Source organism: Vipera ursinii (genome assembly GCF_947247035.1).
Source record: "Vipera ursinii genome assembly, chromosome: 2".
NCBI lineage: Eukaryota > Metazoa > Chordata > Lepidosauria > Squamata > Viperidae > Vipera > Vipera ursinii.
Genome location: NC_139513.1, coordinates 195,600,211 through 195,620,187, shown reverse-complemented (window position 1 = coordinate 195,620,187; position 19,977 = coordinate 195,600,211). Strand labels below are relative to the sequence as shown.

The 19,977-nt window shown below is 38.0% G+C and overlaps 1 protein-coding gene across 4 annotated transcripts; it reads right to left on the bottom strand.

Annotated features, from left to right (window-relative positions):
* Positions 1–3,452: 3,452 nt before the first annotated feature.
* HEMGN (hemogen) lies at positions 3,453–11,666 on the bottom strand. Of its 4 annotated transcripts, XR_014491235.1 has the most exons (5): positions 11,494–11,666; positions 7,891–7,972; positions 6,602–7,263; positions 6,179–6,432; positions 3,453–3,668 (listed from the first exon to the last, which is right to left on the bottom strand). XR_014491235.1 is itself a non-coding variant. In XM_083352859.1 (4 exons), exons 1-4 carry the CDS (start codon positions 11,573–11,575, stop codon positions 3,568–3,570), a joined length of 519 nt encoding a protein of 172 aa, XP_083208985.1. In that variant the 5' UTR covers positions 11,576–11,660; the 3' UTR covers positions 3,453–3,567. The 4 variants fall into 4 exon arrangements, 2 of the variants coding, with proteins under 2 accessions (XP_083208985.1, XP_083208984.1); XR_014491236.1 differs by having other exon boundaries at positions 6,179–7,263; positions 11,494–11,665; XM_083352859.1 differs by lacking the exon at positions 6,602–7,263 and having other exon boundaries at positions 11,494–11,660.
* Between the last annotated feature and the right edge of the window lie 8,311 nt (positions 11,667–19,977).

Below are 19,977 nucleotides of genomic sequence, written 5' to 3'. Positions count from 1 at the left end.
CTTCAAATAGTTCTTGTTCCATTTTTTGGCCCATTCTTTTTTTTAGTATTTTCAAGCCAAGCATCTACTGTACGTATGCCTCTATCTGGAACAGACAGAAAGGACAGCGATCTACTAAGTGAAGTGGCCTTTGTTCAAGCCTTATATGTGGATCAAGATGGACATTAAATTAAATATGTTGCTTCTCCCATGCCCTGTTTTTTGTCATTAGTACCAGGTGGATTGATCTATATTGCAGTTATTGCTCTGCAGGTGTAAATTGTACAGCCAAACAGCATAGGAAAAAAGGATTGAGTTTTCTTCCTTGTACCGCAAGATGGAAGAACAGTTGCAGTTTACATACTTCATCTGTTGTGTAGTTTGCCTAATAATTTAAGCTTTCTATGGAAAAAAAAATCTGCAGTTTGTTTCCCTGTGGCATCCAAATAAGCAAACTGTTTTAATTATTTTAAAGGCAGTTTGAGAAAGAATCCCACAATGATAACTTAGATTGCGGTAAATTATATTTTATTCCATTTATTTCATAATTTGTAAAACACTGAAAAGGTCTTTTGATGAGGTTTGAAGCTCAGGGAGCAATCCATTTTTTGTCAGAGTTCGTCATGCAAGCACTGACTTTTCTACTAAAATGCCCGTGTATGTGAGAGGTGATCTGGAGAATGCTCTGGTCTGGTGCGTGGATTCCATCCATACAGAATGGTGATCAGTCCTGTTGGGCCAAACATTTTTATTACATGAACCAGGAAGTCCCTGAACAATGATTTTCACTGCTGGTGAAAAACAGCGGGGGGGTGGGGGGGTGGGGGGAAGAGAGATGTTACAGGGATGTTTCTGCTGTTTCTAGTCTAAAGGAACTACAGGCATTCCTCCACATTCCCCAGAACAATTGGAAAAACTACTGCTCTAAAATAAAAAATGAACAAAAAGCCGAATGAACCAAAGCAGAGGCAGACAGAAAGCAGACTCAGACTTGCTGAAATCTTGGGTGATTGATAATAGATCTGTACAGATTTCTGAATCCCACATGATTAACAAAAGGCTTTTTCCTTCTGTAAATTTTTGTTGTTAGCTGCGAAGTCGTGTCCGACCCATCGCGACCCTATGGACAACGTTCCTCCAGGCCTTCCTGTCCTCTACCATCTTCTGGAGTCCATTTAAGCTCACACCTACTGCTTCATTCTGTAAATTGAGCTGCTGAAATTTAAAAATAAAAATAAAAATGGAAGAAGAACCAGATTCAATTTTAGTAATGGAAGCATCATCTTGATTTCTGCTCTTAAGGTAGAATGCTCCTTGCATTTGCTATATGGGTCCTTGACCTCTGCAACTCTTTTGCACCTTGCATCAGTTGATTGAATTTGGGGTCTCGAGTCATAATTTAAAAATGTAGAAATTTGAAGTTTTTTCTCTGCAGTAAAACATCAAAATTGGTACTATTTAGGCCACTTCTTTGTATATTCTGTAGGGCTCTTCTGCATGATATCATTAGCAAGGAAAAGCTGTTCCTAGTTCAGATATGATTTAATTGAAAACTCAACAAGGGCAGGTATTATGTCAGCATTAACTTTACTGTTAAATGTTGCCTTTAGGTGCTGTAACTCCATGTCACCATTGGATGGAACTCTTGTCTCATTCTTTTTCCTGGCTCCTGAGTTTCAGGTCCCATGAGGTTAATGCTGGCTTAATAATTTAGCAGCTTCCCCTCAACAGTGGAAAGAACAGAAGTAAAATTGGCAAGAATTTGTTTCCATATTCACTTGATTAGGGGACAAAATCTTCCAGGCTCCTGGCCCCTTCTTTCTTTAACTCCTTTTGTAGGGAGCAGAAATGCATTGAGAGGAACAAGATGATTGTTATAGGACTTCCAGTTGCTCATGTCAAGACAGCAATTTTCTACACTTGTTCTTGGCATCAAGACAATTATGATTTATAGAAATATGCAAAACATTTCAAATTCATAAAATAGGTAATTTGTTTATTAGTTTCCTACACCATTCACTACCAAAGTCTCTGAGGGGTATAGATAAACCAAACATACTAATATAAGAAATTCCACAATAAATTGAATTATTATTTTAAACGTTTCTAAATCTCCAGATCCATCTGTTTCAAACTCCGACCTTGGATTGCCTTCAAGCTGCTTCTATGTTGAGAAGTAAAAATGTCACTGGTATAGAGCAGTGAGGCGAACCTTTTAGAGACTAAGTGCCCAAACTGCAACCCAAAACCTACATGTATCATTGGGGGCCGGGTGGGTGTGGCCCATTGGGTGGGTGTGGCTGTGGTAGTAACGACAGACTGGGTGGGACTAAAAAGTTCAATCAGTCAATTCCAACTTTGCGAGATATTTTTTTCCCCCGCGAGTTGAAACTGATTGATTGAACCTTTTTTTTTTGCACACGGTGGAGGCCTAAAGCAAAAAGGGTTTATAAAACCCAGCTGAAGGCCTAGGACTGGGACGACGGCGCATGTGCCCACAGAGAGGGCTCTGCGTGTCACCTGTGGCACGCGTGCCATAGGTTCGCCACCACCGGTATAGAGTTTCACTAGCCTATATTTCTTTCTTTTTACCCTTATCAGGCAAAATCAGCAAAGCAGGAGATGTGTGTAATTATATTACTTTGCACATGTACACATGAACTACTCAGTCCATGTTATGGGCTCCACATGCATGGTCTAAAACATATAATTTATACATATAAAACGAAAAAGAGAAGACTACAGGGCTAAAACCCATTGTCATAATACGTAGATTGTTCCAAATAGAGAATTCCAAATGTTAACAGTCTAAAGACCTACAGTGGGGAAAATGACAGAAGTATATGCATTAAAGAAGTTGCTTCTGAGTGGGGTGTAAAATCTTGTATGAATGAGGCAGAAAAATGACTTTTGTTTCCTGGTTATTCTGTGAAGGGATTTAAAAAAAACACCAGAGGTGCATTCAGTCATGTAAGTCCCATCTGCGGTACACAATGGTGTAGCACAAACATTCACTTCCCCAATGACTACAAATAAGGAACATAAGGAGAAAAAAATTGTTGGGGAGGCATCTGTCTTTGCTTGCTCCTCTGTATTATTCATCTTTCTTCTTTCCTGTTCTAACACATTATTTATAAGCTAACGAAGAACCTGTAGATGGATGCAAAGTGTCTCCTCCTAGAGTTCCGATGTGAAGAAGTGATGTCTGTTACTATCTGGCAGAGGCATTCTGCTTGCCTCTATTTCAACTTCCCAATCTGGAGCTACACCATGTCTTGGATTATAGTTATCATTGTCCTCCATCATCATGGTTGAAGATAATGATCCTTCCAGGCTAAGGCATGTTAAAGATACTAGATGAAGGAGCTACTTCATTAATAAGCCCAACATTAAAAAAATACAAAATCCCCTGTGCTGAATCATCCAAAGGATGACACAGTCACTGGGTATTTCAAAAAGAAATTGCAGGAAAATTACAACAAAGACTACCAGTTTTTTATTGCTCACACAAGAATGACAGGTATCATGTAGCCTAACAGCTTTTCCACAATGAATAGGAACAATTATTATCCACACCCAACTTTTCAATTAAAAGCCAAATAAATCTTGCTCCAAGTGATCATTTTCCAAAGACTGAGGGTCCTCTGATCCTTCTGGTTTTGGTGTCTCCTCTAGTCCTGGTTGGTGGGCTGGGGGAAGGGGAAAAAAAGAAGGTATCACATACAAATATTTATATTGGTTTAGTCTAAATAATGCTAATGTCTCTGGGTAATAACTACAGTATAACCAAGATTAACTAAGCACTGTCTAAGCAAAAAGGAATGAAACATCAACTCCCAAACTGATTATACAGTAATCTTCTTTCCCTAGAAGACCATATAGTAGCTGTGACTAGGGGGGCCTTCGCCCAGGTTCGTCCGGCGCGATCTTAAAACCCATCTCTTTGAACAAGCTGGCCTGGCCTGATGGGATGGGGTGGGATTTTATAAATGGATTTTAATTTTTAATCTGTATTAATTTATTATGGGCACTGTTTAATTACTTTTTAATAATTTTTAATTTTTGTATCTTGTTTTTATGTATTGCCCTGTTCACCGCCCCGAGTCCTTCGGGAGAAGGGCGGTATATAAATTAAATTAATAATAATAATATCTTCAGAGATTTTTTTGTATTGTTGATGACTATCATAGTAACAGAAACAAAGAACTAGAACTAGCAATTCGTCAAATACTACTGTTTTGAAAACCAATAGTTTTCACAACAATAGTGTTTGCAAGGTAAAAATTAGATGATATATAAGCCAGATGCTATTTCTCTGCTACCTAGGGCGCCTGATACTTAAAACATTTTATGGACTTTCACAAATCATTGTATTTGTGATTATTTCTCTATAATCCCCTTTGAGATTTTTCAATGCAATAAAAAGCTACATTCAAATCTTAGAGTAAAAGTGTACAAGCACAAAAAGGGATTCAGTAATGAAAAAGAAATTACAAGAGGATATTAAAATCATCTTTTTAATACTTCTGTCCATTATAGTAGTTAATCAATAAGAGTTTTTGATGGCGGAAGCACCTCAATCACACTGAATTACAGAATTACATTTTGCCAATGCTGGCACAAGTCACTTATGAAAAGGTATAAGAGAAGATCCCTCTCATTCTACAAAGGGAAGCCAACTGAACTGAAAGCTGTGTTTACTTTAACATAGACAATGGTATAGATTCTATCTCAACCTGAAAGGCAGCAGCCTAGTTTACAGCTACAGGACAGACTGTAGCTCTAGATCTATTTTATTTCCTAAGGCTTATAATTGACTCTGTAGGAACGATAAAGTTTACCACTTCCATTAAAAGTATTTTCTACTTGGTTAAGTGAATTCACACTCAAAAAGCCAGTATACATATAATGCAAGAGACTTATCATCAGATCTGTGATACATTTATTGTATATTTCAATAGTACTATAGAAGGTTTTGAATGCCAAACAGTGGGGGAGGGGGGAATATTCCATATCACTTTCCTAGTCTAAATATAAATATCCCAAGCAAAGGATTACAAATATATACAATAGTACTACATGGCATGTGACCAGGATACTTGAGAGGCCACCTCTTCCTGGTTACATCTACTTATACCATCAGATCCCACCGGAGAGGCATGTTGCCAGTCCTGTCTACGAAGGAGTTATCTGATAGGATCTAAAAAGAGAGCCTTTTCCGCTGTGTTGCCTGCCCTTTACAACATGGTTTCCCTGGAGCATAGCTCCAAACTTGTGGGCCTTTAGCAAGAGTTTGAAAATATAGCTTTGCCACCATACTTGGAGATCTGGTAGTAGGGGAAAGCCTCTTCAATAGCTATGAAGAAAGTGGGCACCGATTGGATTCTGCCACTGATTACGATTATTTTTTCTATTTTTAATATAGACTTATTGACAGTTTGTATGTTTATAGGCCTTTTGTTTGGGGTACTGTTTTAATTGTTGAGAGCTGCCCAGAGCCATTGAAGTGAGATGGGTGGCTATGCAAACAGAATGAATGAATCAACCAATCAATGAAATGTTGATCTATCATTTGGCCCAGAGATTGTTGCAGTTGTCCTTTCAGCCAAATTACTAAAGGAGAACATGAGGCATTGCAATGATGGAAGAAATGGGAAGCTGGCTAAGTTAAAATTTAACAGCCCTGGAAAATCTCTAAACTAGGGCTACCAAATAAGGGTTGCAACTGACTGCTCTTTGTTGTTCCCTGATGGTCATCAGAATTTTTGCAGATCAGATATGACATCTTTGCTCTTATTACATCTAAGGGGCCCTACTGTTCAATAATTCAAAAAGGATCACTACTCTTGTACTTTATTTTCTCAGTAATAAAATAGAGTTAGCTACTAGTACAGGGGTGTCCAGCCTTGGCTACTTTAAGACTTGTAGCTTTCAACTCCCAGAAATCCCCAGACAGCATGGAATTCTGGGAGTTGAAGGCCACAAGACTTAAAGTTGCCAAGATTGGACATACTTGTACTAAACTCTTATCTGATCCAACTGAAGAACCATGGAAAGGGACAGGGAAGAAGATCTCCAAAATTATTTCAGAGAACTTATCATCCAGATCAAATTTCCTTCAGGTTAAATAATAGGCTTCTTACTAAAAGAGCTTTTATTTTCAAAGGCTGCGGTCAAAGCTGCTAGTTACAGAACTTACCACATCTAAAAACAGATGGAATTATTTCCTCTTGGGAATACAGCCCTTCCGTTACCACCAGAGGGACAGAGCTTTCTTCATGGAGTCCATGAGTGACTTCAGCTTTCTCCTCCCCTGTGGCCACCTGTGTTTCATGACTCTCAGCTTCCTCTGACTGCAATTCTGGTTGTGGTTCTGGTTGTGAAACCTGACGCCGGCCTCGGCCCCTTCCAGTTGCTCTTCCTTTTCGTACTCGTTTCTGACTCTTTTGCTCCCTACACGAATATACACATAAGAATCACCGCATAAATTCTAGGACCTGACAGATTGCCTTGAAGGGCCTTTTTACTAAAAACATTAACTCCCTTCTTTAATCACATTAAAATTCTCAGCTTAATTATTAAGATTATTTATTCAGCACTTTTCCATTCAAGATGAGCAAACCTGAGTTGATGCCCCAATTCGAGAGAGGATTGAATGCGTTCCTGGACAGTGATTCAACATCCTGCAGAACTCAAAGCCATAGTCATATCCAAGCAGCAGAGAAAGGTCTGGGCAACAAAGAAAGGTGGTGGTGTCTCTGACTTTCACCTTCAAGCTATTTCTGCTTGAAATGTATTTGTTTCTTCCTTTCTTAGAGGGCTTATATGGCGGCCTCTCTCACATAGTTCTCCCAACAATTCCATTCCTTGCTGGGGTTCCTTTATGTGGTTCTTAGATAAAGACGGGTCAAAAAATAAACTTAGTAAATGCAGCAGGGGTGGAAAGGTTTGGTCTTATAACAGGAGCTGCAGCAACAATGCTAAGCTGTGAAAAAATTAAAACCGGGTTTTGATACACCATTTCAAAACCTTAGCTTCCAAGGATACTGTACAATGGCAAAAAAAACCCCACCACCTGACATTACATATAGATGCAACTTAACACGCTTTGATATGTGGAGATACACACATAAATACAGACACGAACACAAGGTTTTACTGTTTATAACACGGAAATATGTCTATTGAAATTTCAGAAGCCAAAAGGGTAGCTGAACATAATGCTTCATGGTCGAGGGGTTGTTGTTGTTGTTTTGTATGTACTATAGCTCCTTGCTTGTACCTCTATAAGAAGCAGAATAAATGATGCCAAATATTAAATATTGCAAAATAAGTTATTTTAAATTAAATGTTGCAAATCTATTCTATTGGCATATAGGGTAATTTATGAACTGCATCATTCGGTTTTTTGTGCAGGGAGTAGATTCAATAGGTGTTGCTGGGTAGCTAAGTAAAACAGACGCATTTCCAGAATCATCTAAATTCCAACCATTTGTATGAATGCCTATGGGTCAGCGTGAGAATGAGAAGGGCAAAAGATTCAAGGATACAAATGGGGGATGGCATGTTACCTAGGAATGGAATAAGCAAAAACTTTAATATTTGAGTTGGAATGAAATACTGGCCAAGAAGAAGGCTAGCTCTAGGAGGTGTATTAGGAGAAAGTTCTATATGAGGAAGAACAAAAAAGATGTCTTGTTTTTCTTAGAAGAGAAATCTATTGTGGTTACTTTAGTTAAACTTTAATGTGACTAATTTGTTTTTTTTTTATGAGAGCAAAAGTAATGTCAGTGTCATTATTTAGACACAAAACATCCTTTTAAAAGCTAGGTGCAAACACATCACAGCAGATTGCTTTATCTCTAAAATAAACATCATTTTGTCACCATCCTAATTTACCCCAGAACCCACTGTTGAGTGTCTTTTTCTTCTGCTTCTGCTCTTCTTTTTCTGAGAAGTTCTCGGTCTCTCAAACGGTGTGAAATGCCAACATCTGCAAGAAGGAACAACAGTTGCATGAATTATGCTAAGAGATTACACTGTTAAGAAATCTAAACAGATATTGCAGGAATAGATGCTGAATAAAACAATGACAGAACCATTTCAGCAACTACTACAGAATATATTGGGTTATGTTTAGGAAATTAACTGCCTACAATTAATATGTGCATGATGGTTAAGTTGAGGAGAGGGTTTCAGAAAACTTTTTAATTGGCTACATGAACACAAAGTGAACATTATTCCAATTAAATACTTCCATAATGGCTGAAGGATTTATTGTATATGCTCATCTTTTGTCTCCATTAAAAAAATATCTGCTGAGACAAGCCAGAGAAATAGTAACATCCTGATAAGTCACAATCAGAAGGAAAGTTATTATTTTATTTCCTTGTTCAAACCACTTCAGTGGGTTTAAATATTATTTTAGTATGCAAAATTCAGTAAGCAATTATGCAGCCCAAAGCTTTTAAAAATACTAAAGCTTCATTCTATATGTGTAGTATCTTCATATAATTGTACACAGTCTATGTTCATGTTTATCCATTTAGCTAAACCTATATTGCAATGCAGACATGTCAAACACAAGGCCCGGGGGCCGGATGCGGCCCACGAAGTGGTTTCATGTGGCCCGCGAAGCCATCCTGGAAACAGTGAGGGAGCGGCCCCCGCTGACTTGGCCCCGGCCCAGAGACCCTCCTTCTGCCAGAGACCCTCACATCTGTCCCACTCCTGCCCAGACCCCCATAGGCACCCTTGATGAGAATGATGTACAGCTGGCCACGCCCACCCAGTAGGCCATACGCACTCTAGCCACGCCCACCCAGTAGGCCACGCCCACCCTGGCCATACCCACCCGGCCCTCTGAGGGCAACCGCAATGCTGATGTGGCCCTCAATGAAATTGAGTTTGACACCCCTGTTGTAATGTAACCTGCTATTGCAAGTGGTATAATTCATTTCATTAAAAACAATCGGGTCCATTTTGCTGTGTTACATTTCACATTTGACCCCCCTATCGCAATTCCAAATGAGAGCAGAAAGAGTCATTTTGTTCAGATTAGAGAAATAACATCAGACACTTTTGTCCAAACAGTGAATAAGAACATGGGATAGAACCTTGCTTATTAATTCTAAACTTAGAAATGTTTTTTGTTGTTGGAGATAATATATACAGAACAACCTTAAGACAGCTTATAGTATGGCATGTTGATTTGGGCATGTCAGATTGCATGTGGTATCAACATTTATCATCATCTGAGTAACATCCATCTTGACCAATATCACAATGGGAAATGCCCTCTTTTTTCCCTTTCTTTGGAAAACAATCTGTAGGACATCTTTCTATGGCCATTATAGGATGATATTTTATAGTCAGTTAAGATATGAAAACTATAACATGTGGTAACAACTTCATTTTCTAGCTTGACAGAATCTACATTTCATTTGCCTTTGACACAGAGGATGACACATGTAAGATAAGTGCATCTTGCTCATAAATACTTTTTAACATTTTTCTCAGGTAATGGTTTCCCCAAAGTTTAGGAAATTTCTACTTGATTCTCCTTCATTTGGATCTGTTAATAATGCTATTACAATATGTCATGAGCCTATCAAGAGGAAAAGTGGTCTATACCTATGACAGAAATTAACTCCACACTTGTAATAGAAGCATATCAGCTGTAGCAGTGGTTTTTTTCAGTGACACCTTAAGATTCGCTTATTTATATTCTATGGTATTCAAATATAAGTATTAAAATGGTATCCACTTAGACGGATTATACAAAGGAAAAAAAATCTTGCATCAGCATATTTACTAACGCCTGCCACCTGATGGTTCTCTGTGGTTTGGATTCATGCAAGACACAAACGTTTGTTTCAATCGAAATGTGGAGTGTTATCCACAGTGTCCACTTCAGCAGCAAGTGAAGTCTCCCTATGCATGAAATGAATCTGTCCACCAATCTTCAATGGTGAGGGAAGCACTGAGTATCTTGCAATGTAAAGAGATTTGCTCTCTTATACCATTTGGCAGATACCTAGTGTACCAACAGTCTCTCGTCATTTCATCATTACACTTTACCATTTTCTATAGTTTTTGCTTTGTACTAATGTCCAACTGGTACAATGAAACAAAATAAATAAATAATGCCGTATATCTCCTCCCCCTCCCCCGCCACAAGTGCCGCATAAAACTGAAAGGTTATTTTGACAAACTGTTCTCTCACAGCAAGGACCACAGTTGCCAAACCCAGCAACTCTCTGGCAACATCATCTGCTCTGATGCCTTTGTTCGACATCACAACAGAAATAAAGAGAAAAGCACTGCGCAATTTGTGATTGTCTATCCAGCAATGGATATTCTGAGTTCAATCTAGAGTTCAACAATAGGATTTCTTTATAAGGCTAATGGACTCTTATGGTAGAGAGGCAGGACATCTGACTAGCAGAAATAATTTTTATTTTTCTTACAGTGATTTTCTCATGCCAGTTCCTTTTCCCAGCTATATTATCCCATTTTCGCACTGCAAGGCTTCTCGACTGGAAACAAGTCTAATACAGTCATTGTATTTATCTGCCTGTTTTTCACATGTATCTCTGCTTTTCCATTTATTATTCATGGCAGCTTGTGGCAGGTGTGGGGAGGCGTGGGGAGAATTAGCAGTGGGTCTAAGACATTTGGCTGCCTGAAGCAGCACATAAAATAGCACCCATCCTTTCCCTAAGTTAAGATACACATGGCATCCAACATGGGATCAAATTATTTTTGTGTCTGAGGTAGAAAATCCCATCAATGCTTCTTTATTTCCCTGGCAATAAAATCAAGGCAATAAAGTAATAGTTTGCACATCTTTCCTCATGCTTGAAATAAAATGCTTGCATCTGTTCTCTTGACTTAATTGGTGGCTAGCTCTACTGTAGTTATACTTCAGTATTTATCTCGGTCTCTGATTTTCCTTCGCAAATGCCCTGGGCCTCTTTCATTTGCACCACTTTAGTAAACGATGTTATTAGAGATATACATTTGTTAGGTATTGCCAAGGTTTGGTTATTCTCCAGAGTTTTGAGGATGAAGATTGATGGAACATTTTATGTGGGAGCATTTTGAACAAATCAGGCTTCTCTTCATCCATATTTATACCCCTTACTTCCTCATTCTGCATTTGCAACCTTGCAAGAAAAATTAGGTGAGGAGTTTTTAAGATCATCCAATGAGCTTCATAGCTGGGAAGATCCAAACTGATCATCCCAGTCCAAGTCTAAAGCTGTTTAAAAGTAGAGGGGATAACCTTCTGCTCTTTTTAACATTTTGCTCGTTTTACATATCTGAAGGAAAAATGCTGAAGTCTAAAGTCTAATGCACACAAACAATATTTGCAGAAGATCCTCTCAGTGTTTACTCACCAAAAGCAAAATAAGACTAGAGGTTTATCAGGGGCAAGGATCAGAGACCAGGTAATTCTCAAAAAATTGCAAACCCAACAAGAAATCCCTTTCCCCAAATAATTTGCATTACCTGCAACCGCATACTCCTCTTGTGTGGCTTCTGGCTGCTGTGGCGTTTCAGAGTACGGATGATCCTTTCCTAAACTTGCCATCTGTAACAGTTTATTTTAATATTTATATAGAAAAAGGAGCTGAGCTCCACCATAAGATCATGTAACGCATCTAATGGTTTAGTCGAAAAAGTTTCCAAAACGGAGGGGGGGGGGAAAAATAGATTACCCGCCCTACACATCTTATCTGCCATGGACATGGCTATGTTAATACTATTTTTTCTTATCAAGTTGCAAAGGTGTTTATATTGATGCTAAAAGCCTGACATATCAATTTCCAAACACTTTTTCCTCTCATGAAATAATTATTTTATCAAAGAAATGTGCCACTTTTCAAACATTTTGCATTTGGAAATTCCTGGAAAAACATCCTTACCGCACCATTTAGAAATAATTACCTCCACAAACAGCTTTGGAAAGAATGGTTTATTAGATAGAATTGCAAGCAGCATTTAAACACAGTAAGAATATTCCTCTGGGAAAAAATCTGTTCAAATCCATGTGTGTGTATATATTTGCACGCAGTTTGCTTAAAGATCCCTTGTCCTATGTTTTCAGTTCTCTGAGAATATTCAAATAAACTAGATTTTTTAAAAAGAAAATCTAGATGAGAAAATACTCCTGAGGTTTTTTTTTTAAATATATATTTATTTTCTAGGGAGCGATCAGTACAATTCTAAAAGCGTAGGCTAAATAAATAAATAGAAGCATCTGGCACACTTACAGTGTGGCAATTTATTTTGAAGAAGATTCTGCAATGGAAAAATTCCTTTAGTTTTTATATCAAGCTTTGCAGTTACCGTAATACTACCCATCACTGAAATGTGATGTATGTTACAAACACTATCGTTTCTTGGTTTGCCTAATTTCCACTTTCTTTTAACCGTCTAACCATATTCCTGAAATGTACCTCTGTAAAATGTTTGATATGAATTACCTTTTAATATTGGGAGTTCCTTTTCCCTTGTCCTTTGGACACCTCCCTTGGGCTTAAAGGAGATTATTTTGCTTCTCTAGAAAGGTGGGGCAGACTAAAAGTGACAAGAGAGAAGGGTGGAGGTAAAAGGGACCAAAATCACCTCCTGCTTTTGGTGATATGCAGAGGCAAGGCACTCATAGCACACAACTGCAGGCTTCAAATAATGGAGAAGGAATCCTTAACTCTATTAGGGCACTAGATACAGTTCCCCACGTTGCATTTTCTCGAACAACCAAAAATCTTCAGGCATTTTCAAGATCAGCAAGTTCATTATTATAGCATGAAATTTCGCCAGAAGCATCCAGTGCTTTTCTAAACTGGGAGCACTTATTCATACAGTGGTAGTGAAACAAAGGTTGTGAGGTTTTCAAAATGAATTGTTAAGTTCTACAGGCTTTTATATTATTTTGGTTGTAACGAACCTCTATGACAAGAAATTACAGTTTTTCTCTTTCATTTCGGTAGAAATTACATGTATTTCTCATACATAGCCTTAGTTGCTAATCAAGCTAAGGCATATCGTGAAATTTGAAAACAGTTTATAATTTAATATGTTGCATAAATTCCCAATGGTTGTTTATCTAATAAACTTTGGTAAACCATATAGACTAGACTAGACTAGTCTAGACTAGACTAGACTAGTCTAACAGAGTTGGAAGAGACCTTGGAGGTCATCTAGTCCGACCCACTGATCAGGCAGGAAACCCTATGCCAGTTCAGGCAAATGACTGTCCAATCTCTTCTTAAAAACTTCCAGTGTTGGAGCATTCACAACAACTTGGAGGCAAGTTGTTCCACTGATTAATTGTTCTAACTGTCAGGATGTTTCTTCTTAGTTCTAGGTTGCTTCTCTCCTTGATTATTTTCCATCCGTTGCTTCTTGTCCTGCTCTCAGGTGCTTTGTGGAATAGCTTGGCTTCCTCTGCAACCCCTTAGATCTCAGGTGTCAAACTCGATCGCATCATGTGACATATCGTGATGTATCGCAATGTTTTTGCCTTTGCATAGCTGGGGTGGGTGTGGCCTGCACGTGAAGCATCTGGCCTGCAGGCCACCAGTTTGACACCCCTGCCTTAGATATTGGAATATCGAAGAGATGACCAAGGTAGAATCTTTCTCTTTCACATTTCTATGTGGAAGGATTTTTTTAAAAACATAGAAGAGTTTCTGCCATATGAACACTTACCAGCAGACTGAAATGGTGAAGACAGATTTGTCAGACTGCTGAGAGATTAAGTAGCTCCAACAGCAGCAACTATACATCTGTATGATTAATGAAAAAAGCAGAAGATGGTTGTGTCTAATTTCTGCAACAAAAGCAACAAATGGATCAGCCTTCCTTTATTTTATTTGATCACTTTAGTATCTTCTCCACCCTATCACAAGGTGGAGAAAATGGAAAGTTTTGGCCTGCGAGAGTGAGTTTTATATTATCAAGCATCAGTATTAACATGGGTAAAAGAATGGATAACTCTTACAAATAAAAGGTTGTTGTATTTGGAGGGGCACGACTTACAACTCGGTTGGCATGCTTTCTTATGGTATGGCAAAAACAAAATTCATAAATATTTTCAAAACCACTACATTAGAAATGCACTATTACTAACATGGGAAAAAATAAAATGTAAAATATACCGTACTTGAAAATTCCAGGAGGGCTTTCAACAATGGAAGCATTTGTACATCCAAATTTAGTTAGTTTTGAACAAATAAGGACATATAAAGATATCAATATTACTAACATCAACCTTAAGCATAATAAAATCCCTTTAATATTCTAAGGAAATTTAAAAACTAAACAAGAGATGGAAAATCAGGGTATTGATTTATCATGGTGGGCATATTTACAAATGCAAGTGAGATATGATAAAATGTTAAATTGTATGAATTTTACAAAGAGCAGACCTTGTTTGACCAGATATTATTAACTTCTGATGAGAAATTAATTAAAAAATGTATAATATTTTACTGAATTTGAAAATGGAAAATGAACAAGTAAAAGATATAATGATAACATGGACCAAAATTTTTGGATATAGATATAGAAAAATGGCAAAACTTGTGGGAAAGAAATTATAAATTGACAATGTCATCCTCTTACAAAGAAAACTTATATAAAATTGCCACCAGCAAGATTAGCAAAAATGTTTAAAAATATGTCAGATAGATGTTGGAAATGTAAACATAAGTCAGGAACTTATTACCACATATGGTGGACATGTGTTAAAGCAAAGAGATATTGGACAAAAACATACTGCTCAAAAAAATAAAGGGAACACTTAAACAACACAATGTACTGTATTTAATAGTAGGATGTCTTATCTTGTGTTCCCTTCATTTTTTTGAGCAGTATACATACTTGGCTAGAAAAGATGTTGGGAAAACATGTAGATTTTTAAACCTGAACTTTTTAAATTAGGTATAATGTCAGAAAAGCTTGATAAGCAAAGTATATATTTGATTTTACATGTGATAACAGCAGCAAGAATCATATTTGCACAATATTGGAAAAATGAAGAAATACCACAACAGGGAGAAATAATAAAAAAAAATACTAGACTGTGTGGAAATGGACAGGCTTACTTTGAGGCTGAAAGAAAAAGAAGAAACAGAATACTTTCAAACTTGGGACTTATTTTATCAATGGCTGGAGAAAAGAATAAGGGATTAGGAATCCAATTTGTATTAGTGAATGATAAACTCAGACAACACGATTGTTGAACAAGTACTTTTGCACTGTATGAAAAAATCAGTAAAACGTAATAAAATATAATAAAATAAAATGCATATATAACCTGTTGGTACCTTTTAAGATTAAAAATATAAAATTCAGCATTGAAATAGCAGAAAGATATACACTATACTTCCTAAAGCTTTCCAAATAACCTGCATGAAACTTTTAAAAATGTAGAGCAAGAACTAGTGAGTTCTTAAAGTCTGTTGAAAACTGATAAGTACATTATAAGTATGACCCAGCAAAATATTGAAAATGACAGGCTAAATTAGATAATGTTTCCTAGTTTATAAACAAGGTCAAATAGTGCAAAAATACAAGATTGTTCTCTCCTTTTTTTCAATAATAGCAATTTACACAATACTTGTGGCTAATTTAATCCTGGCTTACTTAGCCCCTCTAAGTTTATATTACACATTGATTGAAATCAAAACACAAGTAACCACGCATAATATATTATGGTTCAGTATATTATGCAAACACAGCCAGTCTTGAAGGATATTTACAGACTGTGGTAAGAAATCTCTAATTGGATGCAGCAGCTACCAAGTAATATGCATCATTTTCTCAATTTATAAGTTTAATAAAGATTTTCCAGGTCAACTAAGAACTGGGCAGTGATAATTAAAACAAAATAGTTGAAATGGGACCTGAACATTCTGAGTCCTTCTAATCACATATGGGTAAACATAATTGCTTAGACTGTCTGATTCTCATACAGTAAAAGAAGCAGGAAAACCTAAGATTATTTTATGCATTTTATGCATTTGTCCTGCAACAGTTAGAATGGCTATGACCTCTGCCACCTCTATTCTGGACCCATACATTTCATGGTTGGTTAAGGTTTTCCAGGAGGTGAAATGTGGTTAAGTCCAAGCCTTCATGTAGGAAAGGATAAAATCCTGCTAGTCTTGAAGTATACAGTGGTTCAACTTCTCATATGGGCATCCTTTGACCCAGCTGTGATGGTCAACTTTTGCCTAGTCTCCAACTTTCCCTTTTTAAGGAAGATTGTTGAAAGAGGTGAGAAGTACTGAGCTCTTAAAGAACTTAGAAGCAGCATAGTGGAAGAAGCTGATCCCTTTAAGAGTTCAGCATTGAACATGCTTGTGGACAACCTCTGGAGGACTCGGTGGTGGTGATGCATCCATCTTAGCCATCCTGGTTCTCTTGGTAGTGTTAATACAGTAAAGAGCCATATCCTTTTGAACTGGTTTGGGAGGTTGGGAGTGGAGTATCGTACTTATAGTAGTTTTGTTTCCTCCATGGCCAGTTCTAGCCTGTGTTGGGGGAGAAATCAAGCTCTATGTCACTCTTATGTTGGGTACCTCAGAGCTCAATTCTCTCATCCCTTATTTACCATCTACATGAACTGGCAAATTCATTCCGTAATTTCAGGTAAAGTATCATCAATAGACTGATGACATATAGCTTTTGTCCCTTTTATTCATTCCGTGAACTGAAGTAGAGTATCACCAAAAGGTTGATGACGTATAATGGTGCCTCTCTGCCCCAGGCCAGATGGGTGGTGCCAGTGTAGATGTGTACCTAGTACTTGGAGGCTGTAAGGGTCTGAATGGGAAGAAACTAGATGGAACACCACCCTAGCAAGACAGTGTGACTTTGGGCTTCTGTGGTCCTTGGCTCTGAAGAGTTATTATCTAACTCTGGATGAGATAGCACTCCTTCATACAGAATTGGTGTATAATTTGGGCTCACAGCTGACTCCTGCTGAAGAAACAGGAGGGAGCTATGGCCCAGAAGGCTTTTGTGCAAGTTTACTTTTACTCACGCCCTAGTCACTCCCCATTTGGACTGCTGCAACACATTCTACTTGGGAATGCCTTTGAAAATCATTTAGCAACTGCATTCAACTAGCGCAGAATTCTGGGTGCTCTGCAATTTGCCCATGGTGCACTGCTGCTGCATGAACTTCTTGTTTTTCTGGGTACAATTCAAGGTCTTGTTATCACCTTTAAAGCCCTATATATCACAATAGATTATCTTCAGGATGTCTTCCCCTGCTGGGTTGCATTGATTGCACTCACTTCAGGTCCCCTTCTGTTGGGACCTAGAAAGCTTTTTCATAGCTGTGCTTGTGAAACAACCGCCCTCCTGAGGTGCAGGGGAATCCTACCCTTCTAGAAAGCTGGCTTTCCCCTCTGGCATTAGATCATCTATGGTTTCGTGACTGGATTACAAGTAGTCCTTGATTTACAACTGTAATAATAATAATAGTAATAATAATAATAATAATAGTAATAATAGTAGTAGTAGTAGTAATAGTAATGATGATAATGTTGGAAGGGAACTTGGAGGTCATCTAGTCCAACCCCCTGCTCAGGCAGGAAATGGCTGTTGTCTCTTCTTAAAAACTTCCAGTGTTGGAACACTGACAGCTTCTGGAGGCAGGTTGTTCCACTGGTTAATTGTTCTAACTGTCAGGAAGTTTCTCCTTCATTCTAGGTTGCTTCTCTCTTTGGTTAGTTTCCATCCATGGCTTCTTGTCCTGCCTTCAGGCGCTTTGGAGAATAGCTTGACTCCCTCTTCTTTGTGACAGCCCGAGATATTGGAACACTGCTATCATGTCACCCCTCGCCCTTCTCTTCGTTAAACTAGACATACCCAATTCCAGCAACTGTTTGTTATATGTTTTGGCCTCCAGTCTCCTAATCATCTTTGTTGCTCTTCGCTGTACTCAGATTCAACATCTTTTTTCATCATAGTGACCAAACTGGATGCAGTATTCCAAGTGTGGCCTTACCAAGGCATTGTAAAGTGGCATTAATACTTCACATGATCTTGATTCTATCCCTGTTAATGCAGTCTAGCACTGTGTTGGCTTTTTTGGCAGATGCAGCACACTGCTGGCTCCTATTTAAGTGATTGTCAACTAGGACTCCGAGATCCCTTTCAGTTACTACTATTGAGCAAGGTACCAGGGGTGTTAAAACTGCCAGCCCGCGGGCCAGATGCGTCATGCCAAAACCACGCCTACCCCAGCTCCAGCAATGGGGAAAAATTCACAATACGTCACGACACGTCACATGACGTTGTGAGTTTGACCCCCCTGACCTATTACTATACCTGTGCATTTGGTTTTTCTTGCCTAAATGTAAAACCTTACTTTTTTCACCATTGAATTTCATTTTGTTAGATAGCACCCAATGTTCAAATCTATCAAGATCCTTCTGTAACTTAAGCCTATCTTCCGGAGTGTTGGCTGTTCCTGCCAGCTTGGTGTTGTCTGCACATTTGATGAGTTCCCCATCTATCCCCTTATCCAAATCACTGATGAAGATGTTGAAGAGCACTGGACCCAGAACAGAGCCTTGGGGCACCCCACTACACACTTCCCTCCTAGATGCAGTTCTATTGAGGACCACACGGTGAGTACGGCCGGTCAGCCAGCTACGAATCCATCTGGTGGTGATGCTTTCTAACTCACATTTTCATCTTATCCAGTAGTAGGTTGTGGTCTACTTTATCAAATGTCTTACCGAAGTCCAAGTATGTTATATCCACAGCATTCCTCTGGTCCACCAATTTTGTCACCTAGTCAAAGAATGCAGTAAGATTTGTCTGGCATGATCTGTTTTTGACAAACCCATGTTGGATTTTGGTAATGACTTTGTTTGCCTCCAGGTATTTGCTGATTCATTGCTTGATTATCTTTTCCAGATATTGAAGTCAGGTCGATAGGTCTGTAGTTTCCTGGATCCATTTTTTTCTTTTTTTTGAAGGTGGGTACTACATCAGCTCTTTTCCAGTCCTCTGGTAGTTCCCCAGTGCTCCAAGATCTTTCAAAGATATAGTTCAGTGGTTCTGAGATCACATCTGCCAGTTCCTTCAGAATCCAAAATTGAATCCAACTGAACCCAAAATTTATGTTGCTAAGCAAGACATTTGTTAAGTGAGCTTTGCCCCATTTTATAACTTTTCTTGCCACAGTTAAGTGAATCACTGCAGTTTAGTAACATGTTTTTTTAAGTGAATAAGGCTTCCCGTCACAAAAAGTAACCACATGACCCCAGGACACTGTAATTGTCATAAATAAGAGCCATTTGCCAAGAGTCTGAATTTTGATCATGTGACTATGGGAATGCTGCAATGGCTACAAGTGTGAAAATAGTCATAAGTTGTTTTTTTCAGCACCGTTGTAACTTTGAACAGTCACTAAATGAATGGTAGTAAGTCAAAGACTACCTGTATAATGCTTGAGGGTATGATAGGTTTTTAAATTTTAATTTTGTTATCTGCATATTTGTTGCTAGCCATCCAAAGTTATTATACATAATATGGGTGACCATTCAAATATTCTAAATAAATGAGAAAGTTTTTAAAAGGAAAAGTATTAGTTTATTTGTGGCCATGCAAATAATCTATTTTATTGTTAATAAAAGCTAACTGGCACAAACTGATCAAAATGAACCATTTTCTTATTCCTCTTATAACAAGAACATATAATTATATAACATGAGCATCACCTGCTGTTGAAACAGAAATGTGTCATCATATAAATGGAGTATTGTAAATACTCAGTAAGCAAGTCCCTAGATGTGTGATTAATACTTCACTTTATATAGTACAGGGCTTTTTAAAGATGCAAGTCTGAGCAGTTTGCAAATCTGTGAAGACACATATGATCTATATTCATCCTGAAAGTAGGACTTGTAAGGTAAAGATCTGGCAATTGGTAGTTTGTTTCAAAAATGATAAGCAACAGACTTT